This window comes from Pteronotus mesoamericanus, unplaced genomic scaffold (genome assembly GCF_021234165.1).
Source record: "Pteronotus mesoamericanus isolate MK-2021 breed Mesoamerican mustached bat unplaced genomic scaffold, CSHL_Meso_final scaffold_167, whole genome shotgun sequence".
NCBI lineage: Eukaryota > Metazoa > Chordata > Mammalia > Chiroptera > Mormoopidae > Pteronotus > Pteronotus mesoamericanus.
Window position 1 is genome coordinate 15,729,387 of NW_026555308.1, and position 16,302 is coordinate 15,745,688.

Here is a 16,302-nt window from a genome sequence, read left to right on the forward strand (position 1 = left end):
GCTGCAAAGATAATACAGAGAGGTGCTGTGTACTCTTCATTCAGTGTCCCCCAATGGTTACATCTTGCATAACTATTGTACAATATCAAAACCAAGAAATTGATATCTATACAATGTGTGCATAGTTCAGTGTCATTTTATTACACATGTTGATTCCTGTAACCACCACCATAGTCAAGATCCAGAACCATTCTGTTATCAGTAAGATCTCCCTCATGCCACCCCCTTTTTAGTCACACCCTGTGTCAGTAGTCCCCAAGACTGGCCCAGGTTTGGTAATTTGCTAGAAGTACTCCTGGCAATGTTTTATTACAGTGAAATGATACAAAAGCAGGATCAGTAAAGGAAAATGATGCAATTAGCAGAGTTTGGAGAATACCAGGTGTGAACTTCAAGGAGTCTTCTCCTTGCTGGAGGACTGCATTTAATCCTCCAGCAGTCAACTGTAGTAACACATGTGATGTGTTTGCTGTTAAGGAAGCTGACTTAAACCTAGGATTTCAGGGTTTTTACGGAGGCTGGTCACATAGGCACAAGTGCCTTCATGATTGGCTCTAGTTGTTACAACTTCAGGCCCCAGAAGGAAAGCATTACATTGTTTACACAGACTTAGACAAGCTGGTATAGTGTGGTTCATACATACCAAACAGCCTTATCAGTTGGTACATAAGGATACTTCAAGATCTCCATTCCCAGGAGCCAGCCAAGAGCTAGTCATACAGCATGCCCTTCTGAGAATATACATGATTCAAGCAACTTAGGCCTACTTTGCTAACTCTTTCCTGCACACCTTTCCTTATTCGCTCTTGTTAGAAACAGATAGGATATGGATAGACAGTGCTGGGCCCAGGGTAGAGGTGAGGGTTGGGTAGGTTGGCACAGGTACTACTTTTATTTTCTATGTATTTTGTAAAGCTACTACATCTCCCAGGCTTGATAGAATGGCTTAATGTAGAAGGTGTCCTGTAGTATCTAATGGCACAGCCTCCCCTATTACCCAAGCTGGTACCTGAGGTGCACCCATTGTGTGGGCTGTCTACACACTCCTGTTGTAGTTGAGCCTTGATTGCTGTTGGCACGTCCAAGGTCAGCCACTGCCTGTATTCTGTCCAGGTTCACACAGCAGTAGCTACAAAGCAATCTGCAGATGGCTGCTGCTTGTGCTGGGCTTAGAGGTGCCCCGGAGAGACCAAGCTGTGAACCAAGGCCGGCTGCTGCTAGTCCTGGGCCTGGGGCAACTTAGTGAGGGGCCTGGGGCAATGTAGAAGTATGGGGCTCTGCCAAAGCCAGGTGCTGCTTGTTTGGGAGAATTTAGGAAAAGCTGAAGCATGGGCCAGGACAAGCCATTCATGTGAAAAAGCCCCTGGAACAGCTTGGGTGGGCCTGAATGTTGGGTGGGGTAGGGCATCAGAGAATCATAAGGGTAGGGCAAACAGTAAGAGCCAGGTTGATGGTATCGCAGATATAGCGTCTGCCTGCAGGCTTTGTGGCTCTGTTGGGGAAGGACCCAGAAAAGGAGCAGTGGCCTCTGCCAGCATCTCTGTCTGGGAGAAAGCAGCCTCCCCAGCTTTCTCCCTGATGCTGGACAATTCATTTCCGCCCCATGTCTCTAAGTCTGTACGCAGACCCTTTAAGTGAAATTGCTTAGGATTCTGGCAGTTTCTGCCTTCTACAGCCTTAGTCCCCACTGCTTTTTACAGTCAGAAGTTATGGAGTCTTATGTTCCTGGCAGTGGAACTCTGGTCTGGGGGGTCCTACTCTGGGGCTAGAATCCCTCAATCCTGAGATATTCCTCCCAGTTTTTTTTTACTTGCTGCACAAGGGTGTGTGAACTAGCCCATTTCAGCCTGTTCTGCATCTCCTCCCCTCCTGGGGTAGGTACTACTTATGGTAGAGTGGCCAGGGAAGCCCTTTCTGGTAGTGGGACATGAAAGCTGAGAACGAAATGATGAGAGAGAAATCACCATATGAACAGCTAAGGGTACAGCATTCTAGGCATTAAAGCACCTGTACAAAGGTGAGAGAAATGTAACAGAGACCTACAACAATTTTCTGTTGTTGTCATAACAAATTACTACAAATTTAGAAGCTTAAACAACACCCATCTATTTTTTCAAAGTTCTATAAGAACTCCTGGCCTGCTTAGCTGGGTACGGTGTTAAGGATCTCAAGAGGTCAAAGTTAAGGTGTCCACCATCCTGGGCTCTTATCTGCGGGCTATGGGGAGAATCTGTTTCCAGACACGCTTATATTGGCAGAATGGATTTCCAAGTGGATATAGGACTGAATTCTTCATTTCTTTGCTGACTGTCAGTCAGGGATCATTCTCTGCTTCTAGAAGCCACCCACATTCTTTGAATTAGTCTCTCCACCTTCAAAGCCAACAGTAGTTCTCTGACTTTCCATTATGCCCTCCTCTTCTGATTTTCATTTTAAAAACAATTTTATTGGGGTATAATTCATCCACTTAAAGGGCATAATTCAGGGGCAACCATGCCATGGCCAACTTCAGAACATTTTCATCATCTCAGAAAGAAACCTCCTACTCTTTAGCTATCTGCTACACCCACCCTTCCCCTTCATCCTAAGCAACCACTATAAAGACTCTCTGTCTTTATAGAATTTCCCTGTTCTGGACATTCATGTGAATGGTATCATATGATATGTGATCTTTATAACTGCCTGCTTTCACTTAGCATCATGTTTTTAAGGTCAGTTGTGGCACATATCAGTACTTTTCTCTTTATGACTAATACCTACATTGTATGATACACTGCATTTTGTTTAGCCATTTGTCAGTTGATGGACATTTGGGTGTTTCTACCTTTTGGCTATTATGGATAATGCTGCTATAAAACATTCATGGACAAGTTTCTGTGTGGACTTAAGTTTTCATTCCTCTTGGGTAAAAACCTTGGTGTGGAAGTGCTGGGTCATATCGTAACTATGTTTAATTTTATGTGTGCTTGTTGACCATTTGTATGTTTCCTTGGGGAAGTATCTGTTCAGATCTTTTTACCCATTAAAAATTAGGTTATTTTTTAAATACTGAGCTGTAAAAGTTCTTTATACAAGGGTGGGCAAAAGTAGGCTTACAGATGTTTGTATGGAAAATAATGTGATAATTAACAAACAATAATACAAAAATAAACTGTTTTGTATACTCACAACTGTAAACCTACTTTTGCCCCTGCCTTGTATATTCTTTATAGAAATTCTTTATTAGATATATAATTTGCAAATATTTTCTCCCATTCTGTGAGTTATCTTTTTACTTTCTTAATGAGGTGCTTGGAAACAAAAAAGTTTTAGTTCTGATGAAGTACAGTTCATGTTTCTTTTCTTTTGTTGCTCTTGTTTTTGGTGTCATCTACGAATTCTTTCCTAAGAGTTTTTATGGTTTTAGCTTTTGCATTTAGGTCTTTGATCCATTTTCAGTTTTTTATATATTGTGTGAGTTAAAGGCCTGGCTCCATTCTTTTTGCATGTGGCTATTCAGTTGTCCCAGTGCCATTTACTGAAAAGATTCTTCTGTTTTCATTGGATAGTCTTGGCACCCTTGTGATAACCATAAATGTCTGGGTTTATTTCTGGTCTCATAATTCTGTTCCATTGATCCACATGTCTAGCCTTGTACTAGTACCACACTGCTTTGATCGTCATGGCTTTCCAGAAAGTTTTGAAATTGGGAAGTATAAGTCCTCCTACGTTCTTTTTCAGGATTGTTTTGACTGTTCTGAGTTCCTGTCCTCCTTGGCATTTAGGGCTCATGTGCTTCTGTTGTGCCCAGCTGGATAATCCAGAATAATCTCCCTATTTTAAGATCTGCTGATTAGTAACCATAATTTTCTGCAAAGTCTTTTATTTTATTTTATTTTTTTTTTGCCATGTAAGGTAATATAATCACATGTGTAGCATCAGAGAGCAAACGTCCTGGGAGCACAAGGCTTGTGGGGCTTAGATTTGTAAAAAGGTTGAGAATGGTAGGAGCAGAAGTTGGACAGAGAAATATGAATGGAAGTTTCAGAAATATTAATTTGTCCGAAGTCATGTTTCTAATAAGTGGCAGAGTTGGCATTTGAATACAGATTTGACCGATCATTATGCTCTCATGTCCACACCAAATTGGTCTTCATAGACTCAGAGTTACTATTATTGTTTTTATCTTACTACCTATTGCGCTCTTAGTATATGCTAAGTAGTCACAGCAATCTTGTTATATTTTTCTAGCTCTAGAATGGCATTTGGACAGGTCTTTGGGTGCAGTTAAATAAGCAGTATTAGAACAAGTATAAGAAAAAAAGAAAAGTACAGTGGGAATTGAGGAATGTGTCTCAGAATCTGAGAGTAGGCAGGCAGCTGAACCTTGGAACTGACTGAAACTGCAAAATGGACACCTCTCAGGATCTATAGAGTATTTTTCTACTGCCTCTTTTCTCTGCTTCTTGTTGTGTATCTATTCACTCTTCAGACTGGTTATCCTATCACTCAGGTCTCTTGAAGGAAGATGGCCATGCCATATCCCCTCCATTATTCAGGAGAACAGCCCCGATTAGACTCATTTCCAAAACTCCAGGTTGGGTCACATACCCATCTCTGGTTCAGTTAGCTGTGGCCCTGAAGTGGCAGGTAGACGTTTAAACATGGTGGCTGACAGCCTATCATTGTGGATTGGGATAACATTTCCTCAAGAAAAGGGAGGTTGCTGGCACATCCGCTAGGCAGACTCACTGGAATGTTTAATTTTAGTAACACAGACCTGTGCCATAGTATTTGTAGTATTAAAATATAAAAACTTACTGAATTCTGATATAAGGAAAATGGATATTTCTTTCTGCCCATTTCTCTTGGAATTGAAGAAAGGGACTGCAGGATGATAATGGTGGAAGATTACCCAGGCTCTCAAAATAGTTTGATGGAACTCAGGGCGTAGTGTAAGTACAGGCTCTAGTGATGTCCCTGCCACTTACTACCTTTGGATTGAACAAATCAACTTCTCAGTCTCAGTGTCATCATCTTTATTGAAAGAGGAGTAAGTAGAATTGGTCTTTAAAGTTTCTTCAACTTAACATCTGGACTCTGATTAGATTTAGTTATTCTTCTTTTCTACCTCAACCTCATCTACCAAATAAGTATGTTAAATCTGAATACTGGAAGCCTCCCTGGCCGATGAGGCTCAGTGGATTGCGTGCCGGCCTGTGAACCGAAAGGTCGCTGGTTCAGTTCCTGGTCAGGGCACATGCCTAGGTTGTAAGCCAGGTCCCCAGTTGGGGATTTACAAAAGGCCGTTGATCGATGTTTCTCTCCCCCTCTTTCTTCCTCCCTTCCCCTCTCTCTGAAAATAAAGTTTTTTTAAAAAAAAAGAAAAAAAGCTAAACTATTAAGTAAGTAAATAGAGATTGGAGTGCTTTGGTCTTGTAGAGGCAGTAAAGAGTATTTGTAAACTTGCAAATCTCCCTGCCATGCCTTACTAGTTAATTGTTACTGATCTCACCTGCAAAATGTGTTGCCACCATTCCCCTTTCCATTCCCACTGTATTATCGATACCTCTATTATTATAACTTCTTACTGTAGTTGTCTCTTGATGACTATCTCTGTCTCCTGTTTTGTACTTTCTCACCAATCCAACCTAGAAATTGCCTCTCAAGTTTCTTTTTTTTTTTTAATCATACAGTAAAATTGAATTTTAGGGAGTGCACAGTTCTGTGATTTTTAAAACATGTATAGATTTATGTAAATACCTGAATATAGAATAGTTCCATCACCTCCCAAAAACTTTTCTATGTAATTTTTTATAGACACCCTCCCCCCAACCCTAATTCCTAACAAACACTGTTCATACTATATGTGAACTTTAAAATGGGCTTCGTTCGTTCAGCATAAAGCCCTTGAGATCGATCCAAGTTGTTGCTTGTGTCAGTACAGCTCCTTGGCCTGCCCTTTTTTTTTTTTTTTTGCTGAGGAACATCCATTGCATGGATGTACCACACAATTTGTTTATCCGTTCACTCACTGAAGGATATTTTGGTGGTTTCCTTTTTCTAATGGTCCTGAGTAATGCTACTAGAAATATTTGTGTATGGATATTTGAGTGAACATTCATTTTGTTCCTCTGGAGGAAATAACCAGGAGTGGGATTGCTGGATTGTATGATAAGTACATGTTTAACTTTTTATGAAACTATCATACTGTTTTTCATGATAGCTTTTACTATTCTCAGTCTACTAGGAATGTGTGAGTGTTTAGTTGCTCTGCATCCTTTCTACTTTTGATATTGATATTTTTAATTTTAGCCATTCTAATACATGTGTAGTGGTAATGATACCTCATGGTGTTTTTAATTTGCATTTCTCTAATGGTTGGTGATGTTGAACGACTTGTGCTTATTTTCTACGTGATCAAGAACTGTGAAGGATCTGAATTTTTACCCTGCTTACAGGTAGCAAGTGATCCTGCCATAGATTCATGGATGCTGGCAGAAGATGTGAGATCCTGAGTCAGAGACAAAGCACTTAATTATTCACAGGATTTCAGCAAAACAAGCTTCATGTTCACATGGCCTACCTTTACCCTGAAGTCCCATGGGGGCGATGTCACAGCTGAGGAACCCAAGCTTAGGGAAGCCAAATCTTTTAAAATGGGCAGAAAACAGACCTGCCCAACCTTTGACCTGAGGGAAACATTTGATCTTTTATACTGGACAGTAAACAAACTTGCCCTCTGCCCTGGTAGAAGATAATCATGTGTTTCTTTTAAGGGTGTTAAATAGTGAAGGATGTTTTTGAAGGCCTCGTGGACTGAAATGTGAGAATTGTCTCCCAGCATGTATGTATTCTTTAGATCTCTGTCTTGCAAGTCTTTCGCCTATATTGTAATTGGGTGGTTTTTTGTACTGTTGACTTTTGAGCATTCTTTATATATTCTAGATGCAAGTCCTTTGTCAAATATGTGATTGCAAGTATTTTTCTACCAGTCTGTAGTTTGGTTTTTTTTTATTTTCTTAATGGTAACATTTGCAGAGCAAAAGTTTTTACTTTTGTTGTCCAGTTGGGGCTGCAAGTTCTAACCCACTTTCTATGGGCCATGTTTACGATGTCAGTTCATTTTTCAAAGCCTTTGCGGTAGTTTTGATCTGCTTCATGTGGGTGCCAGCCTGAAACTTGTGTGGTGGGCTCTGTTTGAATTTTAGTCTTTTGTCCTGAATAGCATTAGGTGTCTTACGCACAACTAGAAGTAAGCCCAGGAGTTCACCAGCAACAATTCAGGTTGCTTTCTCGAGTTCTCCTTGTCAGTGGCTTCTCTTACACTTATTTTATTTTCCAGATTCTCATCTTTTCTTTCCAGAGAACGGTGGAGTTAGTTACCCCACTCTCATGAACACTGTATTTCCATGACTGTTTGCATATTTGGGGACAAGAAATGGGGAGGATGGAGAGTGGGAAAAATCTATAGTTTCGCTTCCTCAGAGTTTTGCTTCTGCAGTCTGTGTTTCCAGCCAGTGCTGCATGTGGTTGCTTCAGCCATGTTCTGGCTCAAGAGAAGGGGAAAAACAATAAAATGGAGGGATTTTCATATTTTCTCTCAGAGTTAGGAGTTTCCTTTCTCCTTCCTTGTGCCTGAACTAGAGGTACTGTCTCTGTGCCTTGGTGTGCATTTCTGGTTTAGATCGGTGATACTGGAGGGAAATATGGTAAACTCCCTGAGTGCTTGATGATATATTCAATTCTGGTCTTCCTCCCCAGTTCTTCTCCTCTCTTTTGCTTATGAGAATCCCCCAAAGTAGTGCTCAGTATACCATACAAGTTTTATAGCTGGACTAAATCTGTGAAATCTCTTGAGAGTCTTCACGTGGCCCCTGATGTCTTTGTTCAGTTTTTTTTTTTTTTCCTGTTTTTATTTTTAAGCTTGACTGCCTTCTAAGAGTTCACCCCTGTGCTTGCATACCTTAATACCTTAATGGTTGGCCCAAGATTGTTGTTTGTTTAGATGAAGAATTTGTGTGCAAACACTGCTAGCCTGTAAGGTTTCCTTTCACCCTGGCCAACGGGGCCTGTGCATACACAGAGGAGACACGAGAGAGGCCAGCAGAAATAGCTGGTGGCCTGGAGTTTAAATGCATCCCTTGGCCAACACATTGACTCATCAGCAGAGAGGCAGTTTTGTCCATTTTTTTATCATTGATTTTGGGGGATGAGTATTTATGGCTGCCTTTATTGTGATATAAAACAGAACTTCATCTTAGAACTTAGAAATGAAGATAATAATTCCTTGGCTTTGATGAATCAGTGATTTTATATTTTATAAGTACTTGACACAAGTAGGTTCTATACAACTGTGTATCCCTCTCTGTACAAACCAGTATTACCTATTCCTGTATATTTAGCAGAGGGAAAGAGCCTCCCCGGCCCCGTCCCCCGCCACCCCTTTTCAGAGCCATTAGGTGGTTCTTCCTCACTCCCTTAACAACTATAACTAACTGTAGTAGCAACAAGAATAACATAGGGATTGGTAAAATAAGTCAGCCTGACAGGATTCGTAAGATCCAGTCAATTGCCAGAGATGAAGATTGCCTTAACACGTTTAACTTGCCAAGTAAGGAATCTTGTTAAATAATAGCTTTGCAGAAAATTCAAATTTTTTTGCTGATAGTCTAAGAAGGAAAGTCACAGTTAAAAATTTCTCTTCAACTTACCATGTACTTTTTAATTGGTTTCTCCTTCTGACTCTATATCTAACATAAGTCCTCGAATTTGTTATCAAATCTTAAAAGAAAGCTTGTTCACTGTTCAAATAAAGGCTGAATAGAAAACAGTCTTGTCTCCATATGAATTCAAAACACATATGGAGCACTTCAGCACCATACTGTGTTCTGTTGGGAATATAAAGCAGCTCCTCAGGGTGCTTCTAGTCTGGGGGGAGGAAGTCAAACATAGAAATTCTTCTTTATAACGAAGTAGAATGGATATAACTGCTTTGTAAATAAGCAGTGTTATGAGAAGAGGGTCAGAGTTAATTCTCACAGGAAGCTCATGAGCTTTCAGTAGTGAATCATCTTTGAAAAAGCAGAAGAAATCTATGGGAAAGAATTCTGTCTAGGCTGAGGCACAAACATGCATGGTTTGTTTAGGAGACTGTCATGAGTGAAAATTATCGTGCTCAGGAATATGAGTTGAATTTGGACAAGTAGTTTGGGGACAATGTATTGTAAGGATTTTGGAAGCTCACCTGGTTTTGAACCCCTTCTCTTTTGCTTGTTTTCATTAGAGGTTAGGTACTTTTGAAAATTTCTCTCAACCTCAGGCCTCACATCTAATAAAATGGAAATAATGTCTACCTTGGGTTTTTTTTCCTTTTCTTTTTTGTCATAAATAATTATATTAAGTACCTGTCACAATATTATGTGTGTAGTGAGTGGTAGCAAATAGTAGTCTCATGTTAATTTGCTCTAGATTTCTGAGGGCCTTGAATGCCTTCTCAAAGAGTTTATATTGTTCTGTTTAATTAATTATACTTGTTTTCTTGGTAAATGTTGAATTAATTTATGTGAGACAAAACACATTTTTATGTCACTCTGGTATTTTCTGTGCAGAAGTTTTTAGGTTTGCATTTGTCTATTTTTGCTTTTGTTACTTGTGCTTTTGGTTTGTCATCCAAGAAATCATTGCCAAAGCCAGTGTCAAAGTTTTTCCCCTATGTTTTCTTCTAGGAGTTTTACGTTTTATCGTTAGGTCTTTAATGCAATATTGGGCAGGGACTAAGAAGTATTTTCTTTAATTTGACTGTCAGGAATTTGTTATATCTAAACTTTTTCCTTCCCTCTCTCCTTCCCTACCTGCCTCTCTCCTTTTTCTTCTTTCTCTTCTTCCTTCCCCTATAGCTTGAAGATATGGACTCATTTTTGGGGTCTTAATTGCTGTGCTGATATAATTCATTTTGAATACTTTCTTGTTTGTTACTTGATTAACAGGGAGAAGATGAGCCTTAAGTCTGAACGCCGAGGAATTCATGTGGATCAATCAGAGCTCCTATGCAAGAAAGGATGTGGTTACTACGGCAACCCTGCTTGGCATGGTTTCTGTTCCAAGTGCTGGAGGGAGGAGTACCACAAAGCCAGACAGAAGCAAATTCAGGAGGATTGGGAACTAGCGGAGCGGTAAACGGGCTTAACTGGGAGTGGTTTTACAGCGATTTAATTGGATACATAGTACTGTCATTGTCAGAATACATTTTTTTCTCTTCTGCTTTGTGCTCTTAGCAAGTCAGTCTAATGTCAAGAGAAATAGGTTTTTCCTCTCGTCTTAGTCAGCATTTAATGATTAGCTTTTAGTGGCTTCATTTTCTCTTTTGTCTTACCATTTAAGTATTTTGTGTTTCAGGGATCTTAGTTCCCTAATAGAGACAGTAAGGTTTTTGGAGTAGAAGAATAGACATAAACATACTTCATGGTGGAGGTTAAATGAGGTAATATATATGATGTACTGGGTTGGCCAGAAAGTCCATTACATTTTTTCCGTAAACTAAAAGACACATTTTTCATTTTCACCAGTAACTTTATTGATTTGGACATTCTGAGTATGATGGCTATCTCCTGCTATTCGCTTCTAGTGGGTAGAGGCCAGGGGTGCTGCTAAACATCTTCCAGTGTATAAGATAGCCCCATGGCAAAGAATTATTTGGCCAAAATATCAGTAGTACCAAGAAACTTCGCAAACCACTTTTGACACATTCGACCAGTCAGAGCACTTTCTCCATACACTGCACAAATCTTTTTTTGTTTTTTTGTGTGTTTCAGTTGTATTTTTACCTTTCTTGAAATAATAATAATATGCTGAAAATGTATATTTTCTTCCATCTTCAGTATTAAAATGGCTGCTCAAAAATTCACCAATTTGATAAGTTTTTTTTAAATGCATGCTGAAATGACAGCTGTCACAATACAATCTAACAAAATTTTTTTGAATGAGGTTAAAGACAGCTAAGCACTACTAGAGCCATTGTATGAAAAAAACTAAACAAACTTTTTGGCCAACCCAGTACCTAGCACAGGGCTTGGTACATGTCCCTCGTCAAGAGTTGTTTTCTCCCATTTTTGATATATCCAGTGTGGCATCTGGCACAGTCATAAACATGTAGTAGTAGAAATCTGTTGCTCTGTGTATATCGTTCTTGAGTTATAAAAATTTAACTTTTCAAAATGGGGTTTGTAGGTCAAAAGTATTATTTGAGAAGTTTGTATTATACAGAAATATGATTATGATAAAATAAAATATGGCATAGCTGGTAAGCATAGAAACTAATAAAATGCCACAAATAATGTTAATCCTTTGCTGGAGCATCCTAGTAACTAAAACTTCTCAGTAAAAGAAAGTCAAACTAAACTCTGACAACTTTTGCTAGTTTTATATCTAATCGACCACATTTGTTGAGTGGCTACTTTGCTAGCATCTGTGGTAAACTCACAGAATTATAAAGTACACTCGCTGCCTTTGGTGACTCCATGGTCAGTCAGAGAGAAAATACATAGAACATTACCTATTTCCTCGGGGCCTTCTCTGCATTCCTGATATTCTTAGTAGCTGATCTATTTCATAAAGAAATTGGAGGCTCCTAAGTATGATTCTCTTAGCTTTCTCACCTCTTCACATCATAATGTACTGAGATATATAGATAGATAGATAGATAGATACTGATATATATATATATATATATATATATAAAACCTTCTATTTTGTCTCTATTCCATTCACAGACTAACACCTCTCCCTGTGATTTTGTTGCTACTTCCAATGGTAACCTCACCTGAGGTTTCCTACAGCACAATTTCTCAAATTTGAGCAGGCATGAAAATCATCTGGAAATCTTGTAAAAACAGATTGCTGGACCTCACCCCCAGAGTCTCTGACTTTATTAGGTTGGGCGTGAGGCCTGAAAATTTGCATTTCCAACAAGTTTCTAGATGATACTGATGCTGTTGTCTGGGGAATCACTCTTTGCGAACCATTGTTTTATAGGTAGCCTTTGAGATTTATTATAAATACCTCAAATTTAGCTGGTCAAAGGCCAAAGTTATTGCTTTTATTTACTCTCATCCCCATTTTCAGCATTTTCTCCTAACCCTCTTTTTGTATCAGTTGATGACGTCACTGTTTATTCAGTTGTCTAAAACACATGGGAGTCATTCTTACTTTCTCTGTCAGCTCTCACACTATCTACAACTAATTGCACAAGTTTTACTTTTTTGAGCTTAGTATGATAATCTTTTGAAATTCACTCTCAGCTGTTTTCCAGGTCCTCATTTTCTCCCACTTAATCCTTTGTAATGTATTCTTAATTATTATTCCTGTCTGTAGTCTCTTTGCCCCTCAAGTTGTCACACAGCTACCTGTATTATCTTTCTAAAATACAAATCTGATAGTGATAACTCATTGGATTTACAGTCTTTCTTGGTTTTCCACCACATGATGAAATCCAGGATGAAAGTGTGTTGGCAATTAAGGTTTCTTACCACCTGGTACCTGCCTGTGTACACATCTAGCATTATAGTCCACTACACTATCACTGCTCTGACTACATTGAACTTGGTTGATAACAAGAATGACATGCCTTCTCATTTGTAGTTCCTTCTTCCTGGAATGCCTTTTGACTTGGCAGAATCTTATTAATCCTGCAAGACACACCTAAAGGTCCCCATTGTGAAACCTTCTTGGACTCTTCCAGCAGATTTAGTTCTTTTCTGTGTTCTCGTAGCCCTTGTGTTTTACTCTCAACTATAGGAACTGTCATATAGTATTCTGATTATTTACGTATCTTTTTCTATCTTCCGACCTTGAGCTTATTAAGTATAAAAGGACTAGAATTTATTTCTTTTGTGTAACGCTAGAACAATTGCTGAATGAGCATGATCTGTAGAGAAGGTCCCTTTTAAAGCCTGCAGTAGCACCCTGACCAGTGCGCCTCAATTGGTTGAGTGTTGTCCCACAAAGCAAAAGGTCTCTGGTTCAATTCCCATTCAGGGCACGTGCCTGGGTTGCAGGTTCGGTATTTGGTTGGGGCGTGTGCAAGAGGCACCTGATTAAAGTTTCTTTCTTACATCAGTGTGTCTCTCCCTCTCTTTCTCCCTCCCTTCCCCTCTCTCTAAAAGTAAATAAATAAATCCTTTTTTAAAAGTCTGTAGTAGCATGTAAGATAGTTACACATCAGAGACCTCAGACCTATTTGGTGTATTTAGCCTGTAGTTCTAAAAACCCCATTTTAGATCCCCCTCAATTTATAGAATTATAACCTTTAGATACAAGGGAAACTTGAAAAATATCTGGGTCATTAAGCCTCTCTTGAATTACAGACTACAACGGGAGGAGGAGGAGGCCTTTGCCAGTAGTCAGAGCAGCCAAGGGGCTCAGTCCCTCACATTTTCCAAGTTTGAAGAAAAGAAAACCAATGAGAAGACCCGCAAGGTCACCACAGTGAAGAAGTTCTTCAGTGCTTCATCCAGGGCCGGATCAAAGAAGGGTAATTTTCTGATTCTCTTTTCTTTGCTCAAATGAAGTATAGAGTAGATCCACAAAGCGTGTGGTCTCACCCTGGTTTGAGTCTCAGCTTTATGTTTGCTGGCTCTGTGACTGATGGCAAACTAATCTCTTTAAGCCTTATCTGTCCTTTTAATTTCTCTAAGCTTTTGAAGACTATCACCTCAGATTTGAGACCGAAATTGGATTTGAAGGGTAAGCAATAAATGAAACCAAAAATCTCTTTGGTCAGAGGATATTGTATTTTAGAGAAGCTTGTTTACTCTAGGAGAAATAAAGAAAATTGAAATACATAGTTTTCTTTATAAAATTCATTCCCATCTAAACAAGCTATCTTTTTGGTTGTCTTATTTTTTGTGCCTTTAATTTTTGGTTCCTGGTTTATTCTCCTTTACATATTGCCCTCACCGTCCATGCCTTTTCAGAAATGGCTGTTTTTAGGCTTGAAGTCATCTAAAAAGAAAGTTTTCTGAGAGACAGTATCTTGAGGAAAATATAGAGAGAACATAATAAAAAAATGCTTGCTTTCGGCTTTTAGAGTGGTGAATGTAATCCATAGTATGCATTTTCTAGTTCATGGATTTATATGTACTTGACCTTTTCATCCTACTTCTTAAAATGCCATATAACCAGCAAAATGATTACCACTAAAGTCATCCTTGGTTGGGGCGTGGGCAAGAGGCACCTGATTAAAGTTTCTTCCTTACATCAGTGTGTCTCTCCCTCTCTTTCTCCCTCCCTTCCCCTCTCTCTAAAAGTAAATAAATAAATCCTTTTCAAGGATTTATTCTATCAAGGAGCAGACAAGATAGTTGAAATGGCCTAGCAGGAAGCAAGAAGGAATGTCTCTTGTTAAGACTCAGCCTCTGAACCTTTATGTTAGTAATCCGTTGTGCAGTGAATTGGGAATGGTGAGGGAGACTGGGAACCAACACTGATGCTTTCAGAAGAGCTCTTTTCTTGAAGTCCCTGTCTCACTCCCAACCCTTTAGCCTGAGGTAGTTGTGATGAGGGGGTTTTTTTGGCCTGTCCAAAAGCAGGGGAATGAATAACATCATCCCTTAAGATCTTTGCTGGTCTTTCAGATTTAATGACTATTGTTTTGTTTTATTAAAGGGAAGGGTTGCTTATAACAAAAAACATAACATTTCTCTTATAAATTTAAGCCTTTAAATAATCTTTTAATTCACATGATAAATTTGGAGTTGTTTCTTGGTTGGCTGTTCACTTGTAGCATTTTTCTCTCCTGCAGTAAGAAGGGGATTAATCAGTACTGGCTAGAGATTAAATTACGAAGATATGTGGCTCATGATTTACTTTTTAGGAGGTAGATAGTAGGGTGGTTAAGAACGTAAGCCTTGGAGTCACCCTGGTTTGAGTCTCAGCTTTATGTTTGCTGGCTATGTGACTGAGGGCAAACTAACCTCTTTAAGCCTTATCTGTCCTGAGGGACATTAATGCTAGCCATTGGCCTGTCTTGAGGATTAAATGAGTTGGTGTGTTTAAGGAGTTTAGCACAGTACCTGACTCACATTATAAATCTCCAGTAAGTGTTAATTATTTTAAAATGTTTTTCTGAGAGAATACTCTCCACTAGTAAGGAACTCAAAGGTGTTGATCAAAGCCATTTATTCCTATTTAGCGTAAATTCTGTTTCCTGTTTTGCGAAACTCTCACTGACCTTATGAATTTATGGTAGATGATGAAATGGTGTACGACGGCATATGAAATAGTAAAGAAATTATAAAACCATCAGCTCTGACTGCCTCATTTTACAAATGATATGAAAGCCCATAAAGGTTAACTAATTTACCCAAGGTTATATGAGTTGATGTATTAGAACTCAGGTCGTCTAACTCCTGGTGTAGTATTTTTTCCTTGAACTCGTGTGTGTGTGTGTGTGTGTGTGTGTGCCTACATGTATATAGATGTGATGAGGTTTCTATTACTGAAGTGCATAATAGTGATGTGCACTCACTGACCATCCTTGGTTATATGAGTTGATGTATTAGAACTCAGGTCGTCTAACTCCTGGTGTAGTATTTTTTCCTTGAACTCGTGTGTGTGTGTGTGCGCGCCTACATGTATATAGATGTGATGAGGTTTCTATTACTGAAGTGCATAATAGTAATGTGCACTCAGTGACCATCCTTGACAGTTTTAGAGAAGTGTTCTAAGAAAGAGAATATGTATTTTAAAAGAAACAATTTCAAGTTATTTTATTTAAAAAACTTTTATACAGAGTATTACCATTTTTTCTTTTCCTTTAGAATGATAGGGTTCTCCTTAAATTTTTTATCTTTAGCTTTTTTTTTGTTTGTTTATAGAAACCATATGGGAATAAAGACCCCAAAGTATTCAAAAATTAATGTGTGTGTATTAGTCAAGAGGATACTGTTGGATCTTTCTTTTACATGTTGCTTATGTAACTTTGCCAGGTGAACTTCACACTTTAGACTGATTGGCCTTTGCATGTGGATAAGTTTTTAACTTATTAGGTCTAGACTAAAATAGACCTTTTGTTTTCTGTGTTCTTTATTTTATTTCATTAATACATGATGTCCTTGCTCTTCATAGTTTACTTCTCTGGTAGCACAAAAGAAAGCTTTTAAGCCAGAGCAGCTTGGTAATAAACAGAACACAAATAACTTTTTAAGGGATTTGAAGGCTATTTAAACAACAGTTGGATGCCCCTTCAGAGAGATAATGTACCAGCTTGACTGTGAAAACTCAGAGAGTTTACTTACAGTTTTCTAATTTCTAAAAGTAAGGTTG

At 38.8% G+C, this 16,302-nt stretch overlaps 1 protein-coding gene across 3 annotated transcripts in view; it reads left to right on the top strand.

Moving 5' to 3' along the window:
• The window catches only part of RABGEF1 (RAB guanine nucleotide exchange factor 1), a 64,639-nt gene that overhangs the window by 10,700 nt on the left and 37,637 nt on the right, over window positions 1-16,302 (top strand). For 2 of the 3 annotated variants that reach the window (XM_054589677.1, XM_054589678.1), the window contains exons 1-3: window positions 6,777-6,826; window positions 9,969-10,154; window positions 13,344-13,510. In XM_054589677.1, coding sequence (XP_054445652.1) covers window positions 6,825-6,826; window positions 9,969-10,154; window positions 13,344-13,510 — 355 coding nt within the window. In that variant the 5' untranslated portion in view covers window positions 6,777-6,824. Of the gene's footprint in view, window positions 1-6,776; window positions 6,827-9,968; window positions 10,155-13,343; window positions 13,511-16,302 lie in introns of those variants that run through there. The other variant, XM_054589679.1, reaches the window with a different exon arrangement.